We start from the raw sequence: 17,253 nt of genomic DNA on the forward strand, positions 1-17,253 counted from the left end.
GAATAGCTTCGCTACTAAAAGAAATTATAAGCCCCCGATTTTTTTTCAGATGCAAATTCTGTTGCCATTCCTTCTGTATTTAGTAATTACTGGAAAGGAGAGATAAGAACTGGTGAAGCCCAGAGAGGAATAATTTTCCCAGATAAATGTAAAAACTTTATCCTATCATCAGAATAATGCAAAAAGATAAGAAGGATTTAAGGGTTAGGTCACATCTTGTTTCCTTTCCTATGTGAAATGAGGCAGAGATATATTAGCACTGTTCAGTATTTGGGTCTTTCTTTTACCATTGAGATTAAATATTACATCCTTTCTATCTTCTAACTTGAAGTAAATATAAAAAGCTGATAATTATAATTCTTTCAACCCTGACTGCCCGCCCAGTATCTGATTAATCTTAGCTTGACACAAAAATGCTCTAAAATTTAAAGTTAAGCATCAAATTATACAGAAAATCATAGCCGCATCTGCTGAGGAAGGCATTAGCTAAAAGTGAATTATTTAAGTGATGATAAATTAAACCTTTAAATCATTATTCAAATCCACGTTTAAATACAACACCAAAAGAATAAACTAAACATTTTAAAACACAATTTATTTATCTTTTATTTTATGAGCAAACCCTTTTTTCACGTTCCTTTTCTATATCCTTCCTTAATTTATAGTATTTTTTTATGTAACTTTCATTCAGTATGAAACTTTCATTCAGCTTTACTTTTTGATATAAAAAAAGTCCCATAAAGCCATATTGCTAGATTAGTTTAGAAATCAAGATCATGATAAAATCTAAAAAGCACAGTATACGTTCGTGTCTGAGTTACTCAATAAAAGTGAGATTTTCGTAGCTGCTATAAAAAAAGACTAGCGTCTACATCACTATAGGAACTATTAGGAACTTTAAAGGATGAAGAGAGGTGCATCTTCCATTTAAATTTTTAGTTGTTTTTAATTTAATAAGGATGACAACATCCATAAAAGCAAAGCCCTACAAAAGTCTAAAGTCTAAAAACTTGTTTGAAAATTACCTATATAGATGATGCGCAAAGGTCGCCAATGTTAGATGAAAAATGCACCCCTACAATTTTGTAAAGTTTAAACTAACATAGACCCGCGAACACGCAGGCATGGTGCAGGGTTCGAATCTTGGCCCAATGAAACTATACCCATTAAAATGGTAGGCAACAGACAAAAAAACCTTACTTCTTTTTAAATTAGAATACTTTATTATATGACAAAAAGCTTCAGACAGATAGATAGACTGACAAACTTCGTTCTTCTTTGTATAATATATCAAATTAAGTATGTATAATAATTTTCTAAGAATTCAATTTTTTATCAAGAAAAGTTTGTCAAATTGTCGTCGGTTTTTTGTCTGCTTATTAATAATTCAATGAAAGTATTGATCAATTTTACATTTTGGTAATTATGATATATATAATTTTATTAATTTTATGATTTTGCTTCTAAAAAAAGCATTTTCTAACTTTTATTTTGTGTATGTTTTGATTTTTAAAATAAGGATAAGAACCAACTCTGAAAATTTGACATTTAGAATCCATTAAAATTAAAAGACAGGTAAAATAGATTTGGAATCAGTTGTGAGGACAAGCAGAATAATACAACAAAGAGTTTCAAGGTTGAATTCAAATTATGACGTCATGCTATTCTTTAATTATAAAATAAAGTGAATTAATTAATTGAATGTTTATTATATTTTTGTTATTTTCCTAATATGGAAAATAAATATAATACACAATTTCTTCCTAATACAGTTAGGGAGTTGAATCCATTTCTATAGAAGCAGAAATATAATCTATGATTATGGTTTGGACCCTCTAAAACTGTAATCTACCTTTCCACTTTCCCCTCTCTTGGTGAAGATATCTTCAACGCCGATACGATTTTTGAAATGTAAGATTCTACTTTTGTCTCTCTTGTTAAAGATATCTTCACCAAGAGAGGCAAAAGTGGAATCTTAAATTTCAAAAACCGTATCGGCGTTGAAGATATCTTCACCAATTGTTAATTGTTTGTTTAATATAAATATACATGTAGTAAATGTATAGACTTCTCAATTAAGCCAATTATCCAACCGCTATATTAGTTTCTAATTATTAGGCAAAGGAATGCAAATTTATTCTTCATTTACGTTCTTTTTCTTTCGTCGCTCTTCCCCCCCCCAAAAAAAAAAAAAAATCAGGGTAAAATTGTGGTCTAATATACCATTACAGGTTTTATAAAACTATTTAATCTAAGTAACTGTAGCATAAGATTTTCATTTTATTTTTTTATTTTTGAATTAATGACATTTTTAGTCCCTGTTTTGTTATGGTTAATTTATTCACGGCATGGCTTTCCCATACTTTTGGGCGATAAAGCAAATATTTCAGTGCGTAGATATTTCAGACTTTCCATGACGTCGTGACACATTTATAACCAAAAAATATAGGTATATCTAAATAGGGATCAATTCTAAGGATCCAAAAAGTTTTAAAATTGCTATAATAATACTAATGTAGGTATTCATATTGTAATTAAAATATGAAAATAGTTTTCGAAAACTTTATAGATGCTGTTTTCCAATTTGTAAAAACACCCTATTCAATTCATGGCTTGTTTCCTTGTTAAGGCAGTTTGGAGAGAAATTACACCTGGAATTGGTGGGGTGGGGTAGGGGGGGGGGGGTCAGGTAATGGTATTGTTGTCATAGAAATGATGTAAATTAAAAAGTTTACATACTCAACTTCTACAGTTAGTCATGGTTTCCCTGCAACCAATTCTTAAGTTTAATTAGCTGACCCAGGTTTCTGATCCTTGGCTGTGTGTGTGTTTGTATGTGCAAAACTAATTCAAGTTTTCTTTCCTCGGCCCTCTGTTCAACAAATCAAACTTTGTTTTGAAAAGATACAGATAAAAATGTGTTTGCCGGGTTGAAAATTAGTGCACAGACATGCAATCTAACAGCAGCAACAAGAACAGTGGTATCAATAGCAGTGAAAATAAGGGTCATAGTTTGGCCGCTGAGCGGCGGGCTAAACTTGCAAAATTACGCCAGGCACTGTCCTTGCAGGATAGAGATATTACTTCAGCTCCTTCGTTAACCAAAGTTGATGAGTTCCAGGAGAGGTATGGGGCGGCGGATAAACGCAACGGTCTTGTAAACGAACCTGATACCCTAATCAATGATGGAACGCACAAGATATTCTATAATGAAACACAAGTAAAAGGGAAAGAAGAAAGGAACAGGAAATATACGGATACCGGATCAATTCTAACAGAAGACACAGATTTTGAGGATGAAAGCAGCCCGCCTTCATCACCCTCTCGTGGCACAAGCGCCAGTACATTATCAGCAAGAACTGCTATAATAAAATCTCCAGCCTCTGACTCAACAGACAGTTCAGGGAGGGTGGGCAGCTCAACAGTAAAGGTTTATCAAAATGGACAGTATATTAATTCTATGGAAGATCTTGGCTATCAATCATCAATATCCTCGCCCAATGACAAAAGATATTCCCCACAGGAAAGCAAGAAGATGAGTCTGCTGAAAGTTGAGCGCAGTGTCGACACATTTAGTCAAAGTTTACCTGAAACTTTCTTCAAGACTGTGAAGCTGGATTTATCCCAGTCTGTTGGTCTCCCTTCTGGAGATGCCATAACCAAATCAAAGGTTTTGTACGATCCGCGGATTTTTCGGAAGGATTGTGCCACTGTGGATCAGATCCCAGAACTTGATATTGGCGATGATGAGACAGAAAAGGAATTTAATTATCCATTTGAAATAACACATCACTTAGATAAGTAATAGATTAGTACTTCTAATTATTTTAAACAACTCGCCTCTATTGCAAAAAAAAACATGCTCATAATAAAAGCAGGGTCAATACAATTATAGTCAAAATGGTCTACAACTTTTTTTGTGTTAATATTTGCTGTCTTAAAAAATGAAAATTTTACACTTAAGAACAAATCCCTAAGTTCCAAAAGTTTTTATTAGATATATTGTAAAGGATATTAAATTAAAGGAGTATTTTGAGCGTATGACCAAGATGAATAATGCAGAGGATTCTTTTATAGGGGCTACAGCTAGAACACCAAAGTTTTCTGTGTCTTCTGGACAGGTAATTTTCTATTCTGTGGTAATATGTTAAGTCACTAGGATTCTATTTTTTCCAGCCTAGATAAGATATTCCCCCATATTTCTGACTATAAATTGCTTTTGAACAAGATGGTTATAAAAATGAAAAACAAGGATGACAACATCCATAAAAGCGAAGCACTAGGACAAACGGACATTAACACTTATATAGTGTCAGAACTGAATAATCACAATATAAATGTATAAGAGTCGAAGCAAATGTAAGTAAATTTGTTGAAAAACTGCTTGATACAGGATAATGTTTATGGACATACTTACAAATTTACGACTTGATAATAGAGTTGCTTCGCTTATAACATTATACTTTGTTGTCCCAGAAATCAACATACAAAAAATCAGATAAATCGGATGATTAGATCAAATAAAAATTTGTTGTTCAAAAAGTAAAAAAGTCAACATGTTTAAAATGGACGTACGAACATTCTTGTAATGGTTAAAGAGTTGCTACACTTTCTAAATCGTACCTAACTACTGAAGGATCATCATACAAAGTTTGATTCGATAGGACAATTCTAACATGCCTAAATTAATGAAAAAGATATCCCTCTGTGACGGACATACGGACCGACCCTAATTATAGAAAAGCTTTGCTTTTAAAAATACATTTTTAAGAATAAATTATTTCATGTCAAAAAATTGATCAATATAACTAAAATTATTTAGGATTAATGCATTAATTAAAATAGAGTTCGCAGAATAATTCCGATATTTTATAATAATAATGGTACAAATGATTATTTATTAAGGTTGAGATCAATATGTCCAGCAACGGAGGAACAAACAACAGCAGGCGTCAGGACCTTAATCTTGGCAAATTATCAGGAAATTATTAATAATATGGACATTTTTAAAGCAACAAAAATATGTAATTCTTCACTCCTAATTATAGCTAGACGAGTATGAGCACGAATCAATTGCTATAACTAAGTAAAAATATATAAATATAAAATTAAAAGGCATTTTTTGCCTGATGCGCAAATCAATTGCGGGTATTCATTTTTGCACATGATAAACTGCCTTTTCCCCTTTATTCTAAACATTTACCACTTCTTTTGAAATTATCCGAATAATTTGCAGACGTGAAAATTTGCAAAAGTGAAGGCAGAACCCCATTCTCTTTGAGAGAACAATGTAACTTATCCAACTGCTTAATATCAATATAAAGTGTAGAGTTTCTTCGCCTCTGGCCTCTAGGGGTAAATTGAGAGATCAGGAAAATAACTTTAAGCCACCCCAATATATTTATAATTCAAATTGCAATTAGCTTCAAAAAAAACAAAAAATTACTAAACTTTATATTATAGGATATCCATTTTTATAATAATACTAACTTAGCAGGAAGTATGAGACATCCGGGTGAACCATCTCCAGGTCTGGAGTGTATTGACCTGGGGGATCCGGTACATTCCGCCAGAAGCCAACGAGAACACACCAGGTATGATAATCATTATATATAAGTAACAGGATGTCTCTTTGTCTAATTTGAATCATGAAGTATTTTGATATTTCCTAAATGCATTCAAAGAACTTTTGATCCCTGATCAAACCCTAAAGAAGTAAGGTTATTTTGGCCTTGCCAACAACTAAATCAATTAAGTTGCCAATCTTATGAAAGCTGTATGGGCCCTGTTTAAGTTTTTAACTATATCTCTTAAGTCATTTTTATGTTCTAGATGCCAGTTTATGCAGCTAATTCCAATAACGAAATTAATTTGAAAAAAAACACGAAACCTATATGTGGTTTTCAGCTGTCGTTGTTGGTTAGCAAAATGTAGTAAGATTGACGACCTCTCCATTTGCCCCCCAAATATTATTTAAGATTTATTTCACTTGTTGGTTATACAATTTTCTTTCATGGACATGTCTAAAAAATGTCATGCAAATATTTTTAATTCCTACTCTTTTTTTAATTTACCGCTTAAATTTACCAATCACGTGTCTGAAATTCATCTGGTGTATTATTGGATGTCATAAGACAAGGAGTCACGTCATTAGTTTATTTTATTAGCGGCATAATTAAAATTCAGAAATTAAAAGTTGATCACTAGAAACTTTTTTTAAGGTCCCCAACACTAAGTTGTAGAACAGAATTTACAGACCCTGACCATAGAGGAAGGTCAGGCCTCAAGAATAGGAATAAATCATTTGGTTCTATTCTCAAGAACAAATTTCTAAACAAGTCAAACAGAAACAGACAACCAGCCACACTTAGTGGAAGTAGTAAGTTATATTTTTTTTTAGAAATAGTAAATATATTATAAATATTTGTTGGGTGTATATTTGTGTGTCCCAAAAGATCTCGAAGCTGTTCGTTAGTTCAGGACAAGTTCAAAGCTATTTCTATACTTTTTCCCCTCCCTGGAAATGTAGTCAATGATAATAAATAAGGGAAAAAAAAGAATACAGTCTTAGCAAATATCTATACCAAATAAACTGCAAATCTCTTAAGAAGTTTTGTAAATAAAATATGAAGACAAACATCATAATACGATCATTCTCAATATACAGGCCTAGGAAATATTTGGGTCAGTATTATAAACTTTTAACTGACTGGAGTTAAATATAAAGTTTTATAGGAATAAATGAATAAGTGCGTTATTTAATAACACACAGATCTAAATTACAAAAGTGCTTAAACATGAAATATTAGCATTTATCAAACAAATAAAGAATCAAGTGAACAATTCATTGTCCAATTCATAAAACATGAATAAATATATTCAAAGATAAAAATCAAGAACACTATGTATGTCTGCCTTTATTTGACTTCTACCTGTCTAAGAAAGTTTTGATTGCGTCATAAAGAGTTTCTGTTCCTTGGGGGATATGTTGAGACTTGTAAAAATTATTTTGATATGAAACTACCGCAGTGTTTGTTTTGTCTCATTGTTCAATTTTACACAAAACATTATCTTTCTAAATCAGTTTTTATCCTAACAAAATACTAAAAAAGAAATCATCGTATCGTATTATAGACATATTTCCGTGTATAGTAAAATGAAAAATTATAAAATAAAATTCTGTTTTATTGACCCAGACAACTTTTACTAAACTGATTTAAATGTTGTACTTAAAATGCACGAGCCACTCGACGGACCATTTGTATGTAATTTATACATTTTCAGAAATGTTATGTTAATCATTTCAAAAGAAATGAACGCTTTAAAAATATATATTCCTACATTCCATCTCCAGAAACGTTTTTTCTAGATTGAAATATTTATTTGCCCCACCGAGCCTTAAATTTATTTTTAATTTTACATCAACAAACATTACATTTTAAATAATAGTTGAATATTAAAATCTGATTAAATATATCTTCAGTGCGATCAGATTTGAGTGAGAGTTGGGGTCCGTCAGATAAATCTGTGAAAGTGGCACCGTGTCAGGAATGCTCTCACAGGAAGACGACATCCTGCTACACAACCCTGCTCCTCCTGGCAGTGGATATTTTCACTATTTGTCTAGTTGTGGCACTTATCAAGCATCAAAATGGTGAGTAAACCAATTCTTTTAAATAAAATCAACAGGATGTGTCTGAGTCTGTCTGTCTGTTTGTTTCGAAGGATCTCGCTAACTCGCTAAAGCGATCTGGTTCTCCTTTACAATGAAGCTTTTCCTAGGTCCTAGGATGGTTTAAGACTAATTTTAGGGAAGGTACCACTACCTCCTTAGTGAATTCACCCTTAGATAAAAAAGATACACCCCCCCCATTAAAAAAAGTAGGGTTTTTTTACTTTTCTTTTTAGTCATAGAAATTAAACTAGGGAGGTTGACATTCCCCAACCCACACCTTAAGTGTCTCTAGAGGCATCTAGGAGCGTAGCTGTTAGTGTATTGTAAAAGTAGAGAGTATGTTCGCTTGTGTTTAATAAAAAAAATATATGAATATTCTTATTAAGATTCACTTAAATTAGAAACTTACTGGACAATAAAAATTTTTTCTCATTAATGCTTTATAAAAGGAGTATAAAAAGCTAAATAATTATATATTACATACGTTATTTTTTAATCTGTAAGTATTCATAATACCGTATTTTTAATGCGTGTATAATTTAAGATTTTTTGGCATAAGTTAAGACACAATTTTGAATTTCTTCTTGTGTTTAGATTATAAAATATAGAATAAAATAAATGATTTAATGTTAATTTGACATTAGTAAAGTATTTGACGTGGGAAAATTAATGGTTTTAACAAATGGTTTCCAACTACTTATCATGTGAAATTATCTTTCTTATTATCAAAATGTATATTATGTTTTAATTCTTATGCAAATTTACAGAAAAAAAAGAGACTAAATATGTACAGTTATTCGTCATTAATACCTGATTTTTTAAATTATTACTTTATTTTAGCTCTGCAAATAAGTTAGAAATATTTTACCTGTCTTTCCAGTTATAAAAAATATGGAAGATAGGTAAATAAGAGCTTTATCAATCCCTAAATTATTTAGGCTTCAATTTAATTGATCCATTCTTTAACCTTCTTTTATTAATTCTAAATGATACTTTTCCTGATATTACTAATCTTTTAACACATAATTACTTTCCTTTAATCTAGGAGTCAGATATGGTCAACAACAGCCGTTAAGGGCGGCAAATATTTCAGGTATTGTAAATAAAACAGTTTTAGTGTATTATACTTATGTATTATGGATTACAAATATGTTGAAGCGTAATGTCTAAATTAAACAGCTGAGGTACTTCATAGGATATAGCTTTTAAAATGATTTCAAAATTTCCTTTTGAACCACTATCTTTAGTTGCTACAAAGAATGCTAAACATAAATAAATAGACATTTATGTTTTGTAGTAACGAAGCTATTTAAATGTTAAAATATTAAAATTCGCTGAAAAATAAAAATCACTACTTTATTAATAAAAAAATAAAATTATTTCTCATAGAAAGTTTTAGAGATTTTTTAACCACAATGTAAATTGTAAGATCTCTAGAAAAAGAGAAGCAGCATATACCTAAACAATACAATATTTATGCACATTTTAAAGTGCAAGGGTTTTTAATGAAAGGCTTTAAAAAAAATTTCCTAGACAATAAACAACCTATTTTTTATTTTAGACCTTGGTATGAATCAAACAGTACAAGGAAAAGCTTTACCTTCGGGCGCAAATCAAGATCCTGTTGGCTTTGGGGAAACAGGTAAAGTTTTTTTTGTTGTTGTTAGACTTGGAAAAAAAACATCTCAGATTAAATATACACAAATTATTTCAACAACATAATTGTGTAAAACGACATTTTGATTCCTTTTTTCGAATTAGAAAAAAAGTGTGCCTATTTATGTGATTTGGAATGTGAATTGATTTTTTTCTTCATACAATACCGTATTAATGCATGTTTACTTTTAGATTTTTGGCATGAGTTATACAATTTTGAATTTCTTCTTGTGTTTGGATTTTTAATAGAAATAATGTAGCTTTCAAAAAAAGATGAAAATGTTCTAAGATTTTAATGATTTTTTTGTTTTCAAAGTTTTTCATCTTTTTTGACCCATAGTTTTTCAGATATTCCGCTTGGACTTCGCGGACAACGTTCCCAGTCTCTGAATTCCTCAAAGTTGCATCTCCTTCCCCCCAGCGATGTTGTCATTGTATCAAATTCCATCAGTGTGATGGGAGAAGGAAAGAGGTATAACAAGATTAATAAGATGGATAATGATGAACAAAGATCTTCCACTGCAGATAATGTGACAACTCAATCAACTAGGACAGCAACCTCTAGTTATTCAATTAAAGAGTTTACAACTTTAAGAACATTAATATTTAGAAATAGAACTGAGCAATTAAAGGTTACCACCCCGAGTGACAAGAAAGGTGTGCCAATTGAAACAAGAATATTGAATAATATTCCTAATGGTACAAATGTTTCCTATGACTATTTAGAAAATACTAGAACAGAGAAAGTTAAACCTGAAAATAAATCAAAACAAACTGTAAATGAAAAATTTACCACTATAGAATCTGTTTTTACTGACCAAGAATCAATTCCAAGCAGAGGAGGGCAAACCTTGCCAGACGAATCTGTCAGATCTGGGGGAGGTATGGGACAAGCTGAGATGGACTTGAATGGTCCTCCAGTTGCATCAAAAAAATCTGGCAAATCAACTAATGGTGGCAGTTCAAATAACTCCGGACAATCTACTAACATTTTAATAGAAAATAATTTTGGCCTCTCTACAAACATTTTAGATGTAGACAATGAAGGCAGGGATGTAAATACAGAAAAATCTACCACAAAAATTGTACCAAAGTATCATGAAGTTAGTTTTGATGATGTTACAGATGATGATGAATATTCGTATTACTCAGATTTGTATGTTGATGAATCTAGAAATATTTTAGTGCCCGAATCTCCCAACCTACCTTCATATACACAGTTGGTAACTTCATCCCAATCAACTGGTTTCACAGGTTTGTTTCAAAGTTTTTTTTAGAAGTTATTATACTGTATAATAACCTTAAACTTAATCACCATTTCATTTCATAGTACTTTGGCAACAAAAGGCAAATACATTATTTACGCTTCTTTTGCTACATATTTTTTATTTCTATTTCTGCAGTCAAATCACTATGAAATGACTTGATAATTACATAAGCATTAACTTTGTGTTTGATGCCTGAGGTGAATTCTTAAAAAACTTTTGTCCCACAAAAATCAGTTTGCCCTAATTAAATTTTAGTGAGGCAAAATTATCCTCTAATTTTTTAGCGAGCCTCACTGATTTTAGTGAGGCAAAAGTTTTTTAATTCACCTCTGGTTTGAAGCTTGGTGTATTGTAAGAGAAGCAGCTTATAGCGCATTTAAAACAAGACGTCGTACAATACAAATGACCAATGATAGGCTAGTTTACATTTTTACCATTGGTCAATTGAAATGTATATTGATCTATCATTTGTATTGTATGACGTTATTTTTTATAGACACAATAAGCTGCTTCTTTTAATAAGATAGTTTCAAATAGTGCTGCATTATAGTTTGATTTTTTTATCTTGTATTAAAGGAGTTAGATGTCTGCTTGTTTGTCTATTCCAAAATTAACAAGCAATTAGTGTACCCCCAACTCTTTTGAATCAAGTATTAATTTTTTTATATTCGTCTGAAACAAATGATTTTGTTGTAATTGTCAGAGATGCTCCTTGTTTTATATACTAGGGTATGGTTCATAAAATCATAATTAGATTGCACATATTAGAAATGTCTACACTATTACCCAAATAGGATTTATAAATATAGAAGTCATAATTTTGTTGATCACATTCACTATTTTTTCTTGTCTAAACCCTTCCCTTTCTCTCTCTCTCTCTCTCTCTCTCTCTCTCTCTCTCTCTCTCTCTCTCTCTCTCTCTCTCTCTCTCTCTCTCTCTCTCTCTCTCTCTCTCTCTCTCTCTCTCTCTCTCTCTCTCTCTCTCTCTCACTCTCTCTCTCTTTCTCAGCTCTCTCTCAAATGGATGCATTACCCAAAATAGGATTTATAAATATAGAAGTCATAATTTTGTTTATCACATTCACTATTTTTTCTTGTCTAAACCCTTCTCTCTCTCTCTCTCTCTCTCTCTCTCTCTCTCTCTCTCTCTCTCTCTCTCTCTCTCTCTCTCTCTCTCTCTCTCTCTCTCTCTCTCTCTCTCTCTCTCTCTCTCTCTCTCTCTCTCTCTCTCTCTCTCTCTCTCTCTCACTCTCACTCTCTTTCTCTCTCTCTCTCTAAAATGGATGCATTACACAATATTTCTTATTCTTTCTATAAAACTAAACTTTGATGTGTTCTTTCCTCTAAGATTACCTTATATGTTTGGGACGCACGTATTCGTATGTAAAGTAATATAATTGAATTAAATCAAATATACAATTAAAATTTTGGATAGAAACAATATATTTTTTTTTTTATCTATGCACGTTTGATAACTTCAATTTTGATGCATCAAATTTAAAGTGTTCAAATTTTTTTCTTATGGTGTTATCAGTCATATCAAAATTTCTAGAAATCAACACATTTTTTTCAGATATTAGATAGAGGTCAAATTACATTCATGGAAATTAATGAATTTTCCACTATGTTCTAAGTGGGACATTTAAAAAGTTAACCCATTTAAAATTCATATGATAGGCAAGTTCGGTCCTTATTATATTGTTTATTATTAAGAGCACTATCCAAGAGACAATTTACTTTTTGATTGCACGACCTTTGTCTTAAACTTATTTCAGAGCATGCTATTGAATTACTATTGATCAGTCTCTTTGATGGTTTCCCTTATAGAGTCTTGTCGAGTTTAAAAAAAACTCTGTACCTTGATTTTAAATAAATTGAAAATAAAAAGGGAAGGTTTTATTGTGTTTGTGTTTTACTTTTGGTCAGGTTAGATTATATAAGTAAAGTGTACCCAGCAGAGTTAGGTCAAAGCAGTTGAAGCCCCGCAGGGATAGGACCCCGCGTAGTGAAGAAACCCCCCCCCCCCCACATCTTATTTTCAATTTGTTTTATCTGTTCAATGAAACTGTGCTTCCTTAACATATTTATTTTTAACGGGATCGGGGGGAGAATAAACGGCCCTTAATTAATTTGGGGATATTGAAAATTTCAAATATGATACCGTGATACCAGTTATCTTTTATGCATACTGATTGTTATTAAGTTAGAAATTTTAATTTTAATAATTTCCAATGATTTATTTAGAATCTACTACATCAAATGGGAAATCAGATGTTGAGATATTATTGGACAAAATAAACAATCTTACAGAGAGAGTGCAAAAATTAGGTAAAATTATTTATCAATTTGAGGTTTCATCTCTAGCATAAGGGCCTTGTATTCGAGGAAGGAGGGGGGAAAAGTATAATAGTCAAAACACCACCCCATGACTTCAATTTTTGTCTAATAAGCTCAATCGGATCGGTGGTTGGCACCAAATGAAAACTTGTTGCTTTATATTCTTTTTTGTCATAATATCAGGAGAATTTTAGTTTTTTAATTCTTTTGACTCTACTTTGGGAGGTTTTGTCTGAAGAAATAAATATGAATCGAATAATCATAGAATTGTGTTTCCTATTTCTATAACTGTGCATCAATTTATTTTGAAATATATTTTAGAGAAGCCCCCTGTATTTGCATGTCACCGTACCTCATCCCTGCTGCCAGGATTTAGTAAACGTGCAACAGTCACTTATGACAGGTATTTCAAAACAGGCATTTGTATTTTAATGACCGGTTCTTTTCTATATTAGGTTGCAATTTAGGTTCCTAATATAGTCCTTAGATATTAGTCAATATGGCCAGGGAATTGGATGGTGTAAAGTCATAAAGGGTATCGTTATATTAGCCAGCTGGTAAAACATTTATCAGGGTATGCGAGAATCTCTTACAATACCCACATATTCTATATCCATTTATGAGATGAAGAAATTTAAGAAATAGACAGCGTTTCTATTGTGTAGTTGCTTTGTTCTTCTAAATTTTTATGTTGTTTAATCAGACTGACATTTTATAAAATTACCTTATGGGATATTTGATAACAACATAGAGTTGTGCCTGTTTTTTGCCAAAGTATACCCCGTTATCTTTCTATTAATGTTGTGCATCTGAAAAATCAGCAGTTGGTAAAATCCTATAGTAATGGCGCTATTGGACCGAGATTTGAACCCATGACGACAACGATAACGAACAGATGCAGTACGTTACAGTCGTGGGGGTCATAGTTTTAAAATTTTGATCTACTAAATATTTGATAACTTTTTAGATGCAGTATCGCCACCCCTGACATGGAGGCTGCGGCTGGCACATTCACTGGCAGAGAGAAGGGCATGTATCAGTTCACTTTCTCTGCTCTTTTTGTTGCTCTCGGAGGCGAGGTTGTAAGTTTTTTTTTCATTTTTTTATAATCACCAACTAATACATTGGGCCTTACTCTAGAAAGTTCCTTATGTTAGCCTGGCCTATGAGTTAGGGGTTTCTAAGTATCTATGAAATCCTAACCCTAACATTAATGTTTGCCTAGTTTTATAGGGTTTTGCCCATTTTCCACATATATTTTAAAAACATAAAAAAAATTAGAATCTAAACGAACTAATATACAAAATGATATAAAAGACCTCCCCCCCTCCCTCCGAACGTCATAACCTTACAAATGAAGGGAAATTGTTATCAAGCTTTCCGTTTACCCTCTTTCTACTATAGCTTCGAGCTCCTAGCGAATACCTGTGCACGTGCCTAAGTAAAACTTATTCATGATTAATATATAATGTTTAGGTGCACGCAGATCTGATATTGCGAAGACTTCATGATGGTATACCTGTTGTTATTGGAAGATCTACTGCTAAACTCAATGAGAAAAGTATGGTTGGTAAAGCTAGAAGTTTCTTTGGATTAGATGATGAAGGTAACTTTAAATTTTACTTTTTACATGAGTTTATCACCGTCAATTATAACCCGATAGTCGTAAGCTGAGGCTTGAGCACCCTGCAAGATTTACGCTTAAACTAAAACAACTTCCCCCATTCCCCCCTAGTTATTTTTTTTTTAATTAAAAATTAGAGGGTTGGTTTTTGTGGTCACCAGACACCTTAAGGGAAAGCACCATCGTATTTTAATTATTTTCAATTCTAGGAAGTTCAACAGATGAGCTACATACAACATCAAGTATGATAGTATTTGAAGAGATAAACCCTGGTGATCAAGTAAGTGGAACATATTTGGGAAATTATACTAAAAGGTCACTTTTGGTCTGTTATTTTTTAGTTATTTTTTTATTCCTGATTCTTTGCAATCGATTGTTATTTGAAAAATTAATAAGGAGCAAAAACTTTTATTTATTAGGCAAAAAACATTACCATTTCCAGTGTGACCCCGTATGTGATACATTTCCGCTGGTTTAAAATCGGTTTTAAACCATACTGAAAGATCATGTATTGCAGCCAATTATAGAAAAGCTTCCACAAAAAAATAAAATGATTTATAGGGGCCAACAAAAATGGAATTAATATTGTAATTTTTAATTTTACTATCTGCGGAAGACATTCTTTTCCTTAAATAAAAATCTTTTAAACTATGAAAAGCTATGAAAATTATCAATCAAGAAAAAATAAAAAATTTGAAACACCGCTTTTTTATCAGTGCAGTTGAAATATTGGCAAAATTCAGATTTTTCCTTTGCTCAATGTCAACAAAATATAATTTGTTACCAATACATGGAATGATTATATTATATTATATATATATTTAGGTGTATATAGAGGTTACTGTGGAAGATAAAGCTCACCTTAATTCTGATGCTAAAAAGAAAATTCATTTTACTGGTGTCAAGATTTCTAATTAAATGTATTTATAAAATACAATATTTTAAACTGCATTTCAAAGTTGGATTTTTAACTATTTAAGAAGTTTTTCTATCTAATCTTCTTAAAACTTAAATTTACACTTGTTGAAGAAAGCCAACTTTTTATGCCGTAATGTAATTAAAGATTTCACTATTTTGCGGCTTTTTAAAAAGTTGAAAGTATTTATTGAAGCACCAAATAATAATTTTTAGCTCTTCTAAATAAAAAAAAATTATTATTGTTTTTACATAAATAAAATTATTATAAACTTAGAATGTCTTTTTTTAAGGCAAACATTTTATATGCATTATTGTTAGGAAACTTTTTTGAAAATGTGTTTTATTATTTCTACCATTTAAAGTAATAAATTGCACACATATTTATGTATTATAATTATTTCTCCCCTACTATCATTATTTGTTTTCGATGCAAAATATATGTAAATAAAGCTATTAATATTTAAGGAATATATATTTGGATAAATAAATAATTACCAACTAAATAGTGTTATGAATTACATTATACATATAAAAGTTTCTCTTAAGAATTAAAGATACTCCATAACTAACCTAGTCTGTCATTAATAAAAGTCTCATTGTTGTTTATAGCATACTGCCCGAACATCATAGAAAGCTTATGTCATATGGATGTTACGCTTTTTAAATTGTAACTCATTGTTACAGGAGTCATCATGCCAAGTTTAAGATCGATTGGTGGATGTTTCTGATATGGCTACATATTGCTAACAACTACGTTATAGCAATATGTTCTAAAGATTCTTAATTCCCCCATTTGAATTAATATCAAATATTAATCAGCAGAATTATAAATAAATAAATAATAAATTACTTAATATTAATTATTTGAATAAAGGATTTGCAAAATAAATCTCAAGATAATCATGATTAACAATTACAAGGATAATTATCTACACGAGTATCAGCATCAAAACTTTGTTACAAGAAAAATAAAATACAATAGACTGTTATACATTTCAGTTTAAAAATAGAGGTAAACCTGTTTTTAAAAATTTATTTATTTACGTATTAATTCACATGCTTAACTTAATCATAACAAATAAAATTTGGAGATGAAAAGAAAGAAAAAACCGAAAGAACAGAAGTACAGAAATATTATAGAGCAGCAACGCTAGTAATAATTACATATCTGAAAATTATACAATTAATACATTATAAATACTGCATATTACATCGTCTTTATCAGCAAGAAATAGATGATTAGTGGAACAGCAATGATAAGTAGCGCAGCTACTATACATGTGACACCTCTCACGTGTTTTTACTACCCTACACTCCAGAGGGACAGAACCCCTTGAGAAAGGTTGAACTTTTTTCCATATTTAATCTTGACTATAATACTAATTTAAATTTTTTTATTCTATATCAATGACAATATGTTTTATTTCTTTTATGAAGGCGTAATGGGGGTAGGATGGGGGCTTTCGTGAATGGAAGTGTTCAAACAGTTAGGGGAAAAATATAAAATCAGGGTATGACCACTGTTATATTTCCTGAAAAGCAAAAACTAATTTAAATAATTATATGCAAGATTCAAATATGTAATATATTTCCAGGGAATTTTTTTATAACTTTTCTTTTTCAAGTGGGTGATGATTTTTGAAAATATTTCTGTTACTCAAGGGAAAGAGAGGCCATTGGACAGTGAATTTTACTGGTAACCAAAGTTTAATATTAAGTTCTCTAATTAGCAAATTTTAAAAGTGTTAGGTACTCAATGAAAACTTGATTGATGG

At 31.1% G+C, this 17,253-nt stretch overlaps 1 protein-coding gene across 3 annotated transcripts; it reads left to right on the top strand.

The window, feature by feature from the left end:
• Window positions 1–2,727: 2,727 nt before the first annotated feature.
• On the top strand, window positions 2,728–15,981 carry LOC145318099 (uncharacterized). Of its 3 annotated transcripts, none has more exons than XM_080159448.1 (15): window positions 2,728–3,756; window positions 4,022–4,121; window positions 4,906–4,979; window positions 5,493–5,594; window positions 6,222–6,379; window positions 7,484–7,654; window positions 8,721–8,768; window positions 9,237–9,317; window positions 9,680–10,585; window positions 12,844–12,927; window positions 13,258–13,339; window positions 13,904–14,015; window positions 14,413–14,542; window positions 14,770–14,840; window positions 15,386–15,981. In XM_080159448.1, exons 1-15 carry the CDS (start codon window positions 2,951–2,953, stop codon window positions 15,476–15,478), a joined length of 3,018 nt encoding a protein of 1,005 aa, XP_080015574.1. In that variant the 5' UTR covers window positions 2,728–2,950; the 3' UTR covers window positions 15,479–15,981. The 3 variants fall into 3 exon arrangements, with proteins under 3 accessions (XP_080015574.1, XP_080015573.1, XP_080015575.1); XM_080159447.1 differs by having other exon boundaries at window positions 2,729–3,756; window positions 4,906–4,978; window positions 5,495–5,594; window positions 13,904–14,018; XM_080159449.1 differs by lacking the exon at window positions 9,680–10,585 and having other exon boundaries at window positions 2,737–3,756; window positions 13,904–14,018.
• The last annotated feature ends 1,272 nt before the right edge of the window (window positions 15,982–17,253 follow it).

The sequence above is a fragment of the Acartia tonsa genome, chromosome 4, assembly GCF_053477335.1.
Source record: "Acartia tonsa isolate MP-2025a chromosome 4, ASM5347733v1, whole genome shotgun sequence".
In the NCBI taxonomy this organism is placed as follows: Eukaryota; Metazoa; Arthropoda; class Copepoda; order Calanoida; family Acartiidae; genus Acartia; species Acartia tonsa.

Bases quoted from the DNA above. Each gene is read 5' to 3' on its own strand.
- LOC145318099 (XM_080159448.1), top strand. From the start codon at position 2,951: ATGCAATCTAACAGCAGCAACAAGAACAGTGGTATCAATAGCAGTGAA. The intron at 4,122-4,905 runs GTAATTTTCTAT...TTATTTATTAAG, and splicing joins TTTCTGTGTCTTCTGGACAG to GTTGAGATCAATATGTCCAG. The intron at 5,595-6,221 runs GTATGATAATCA...ACTTTTTTTAAG, and splicing joins AGCCAACGAGAACACACCAG to GTCCCCAACACTAAGTTGTA.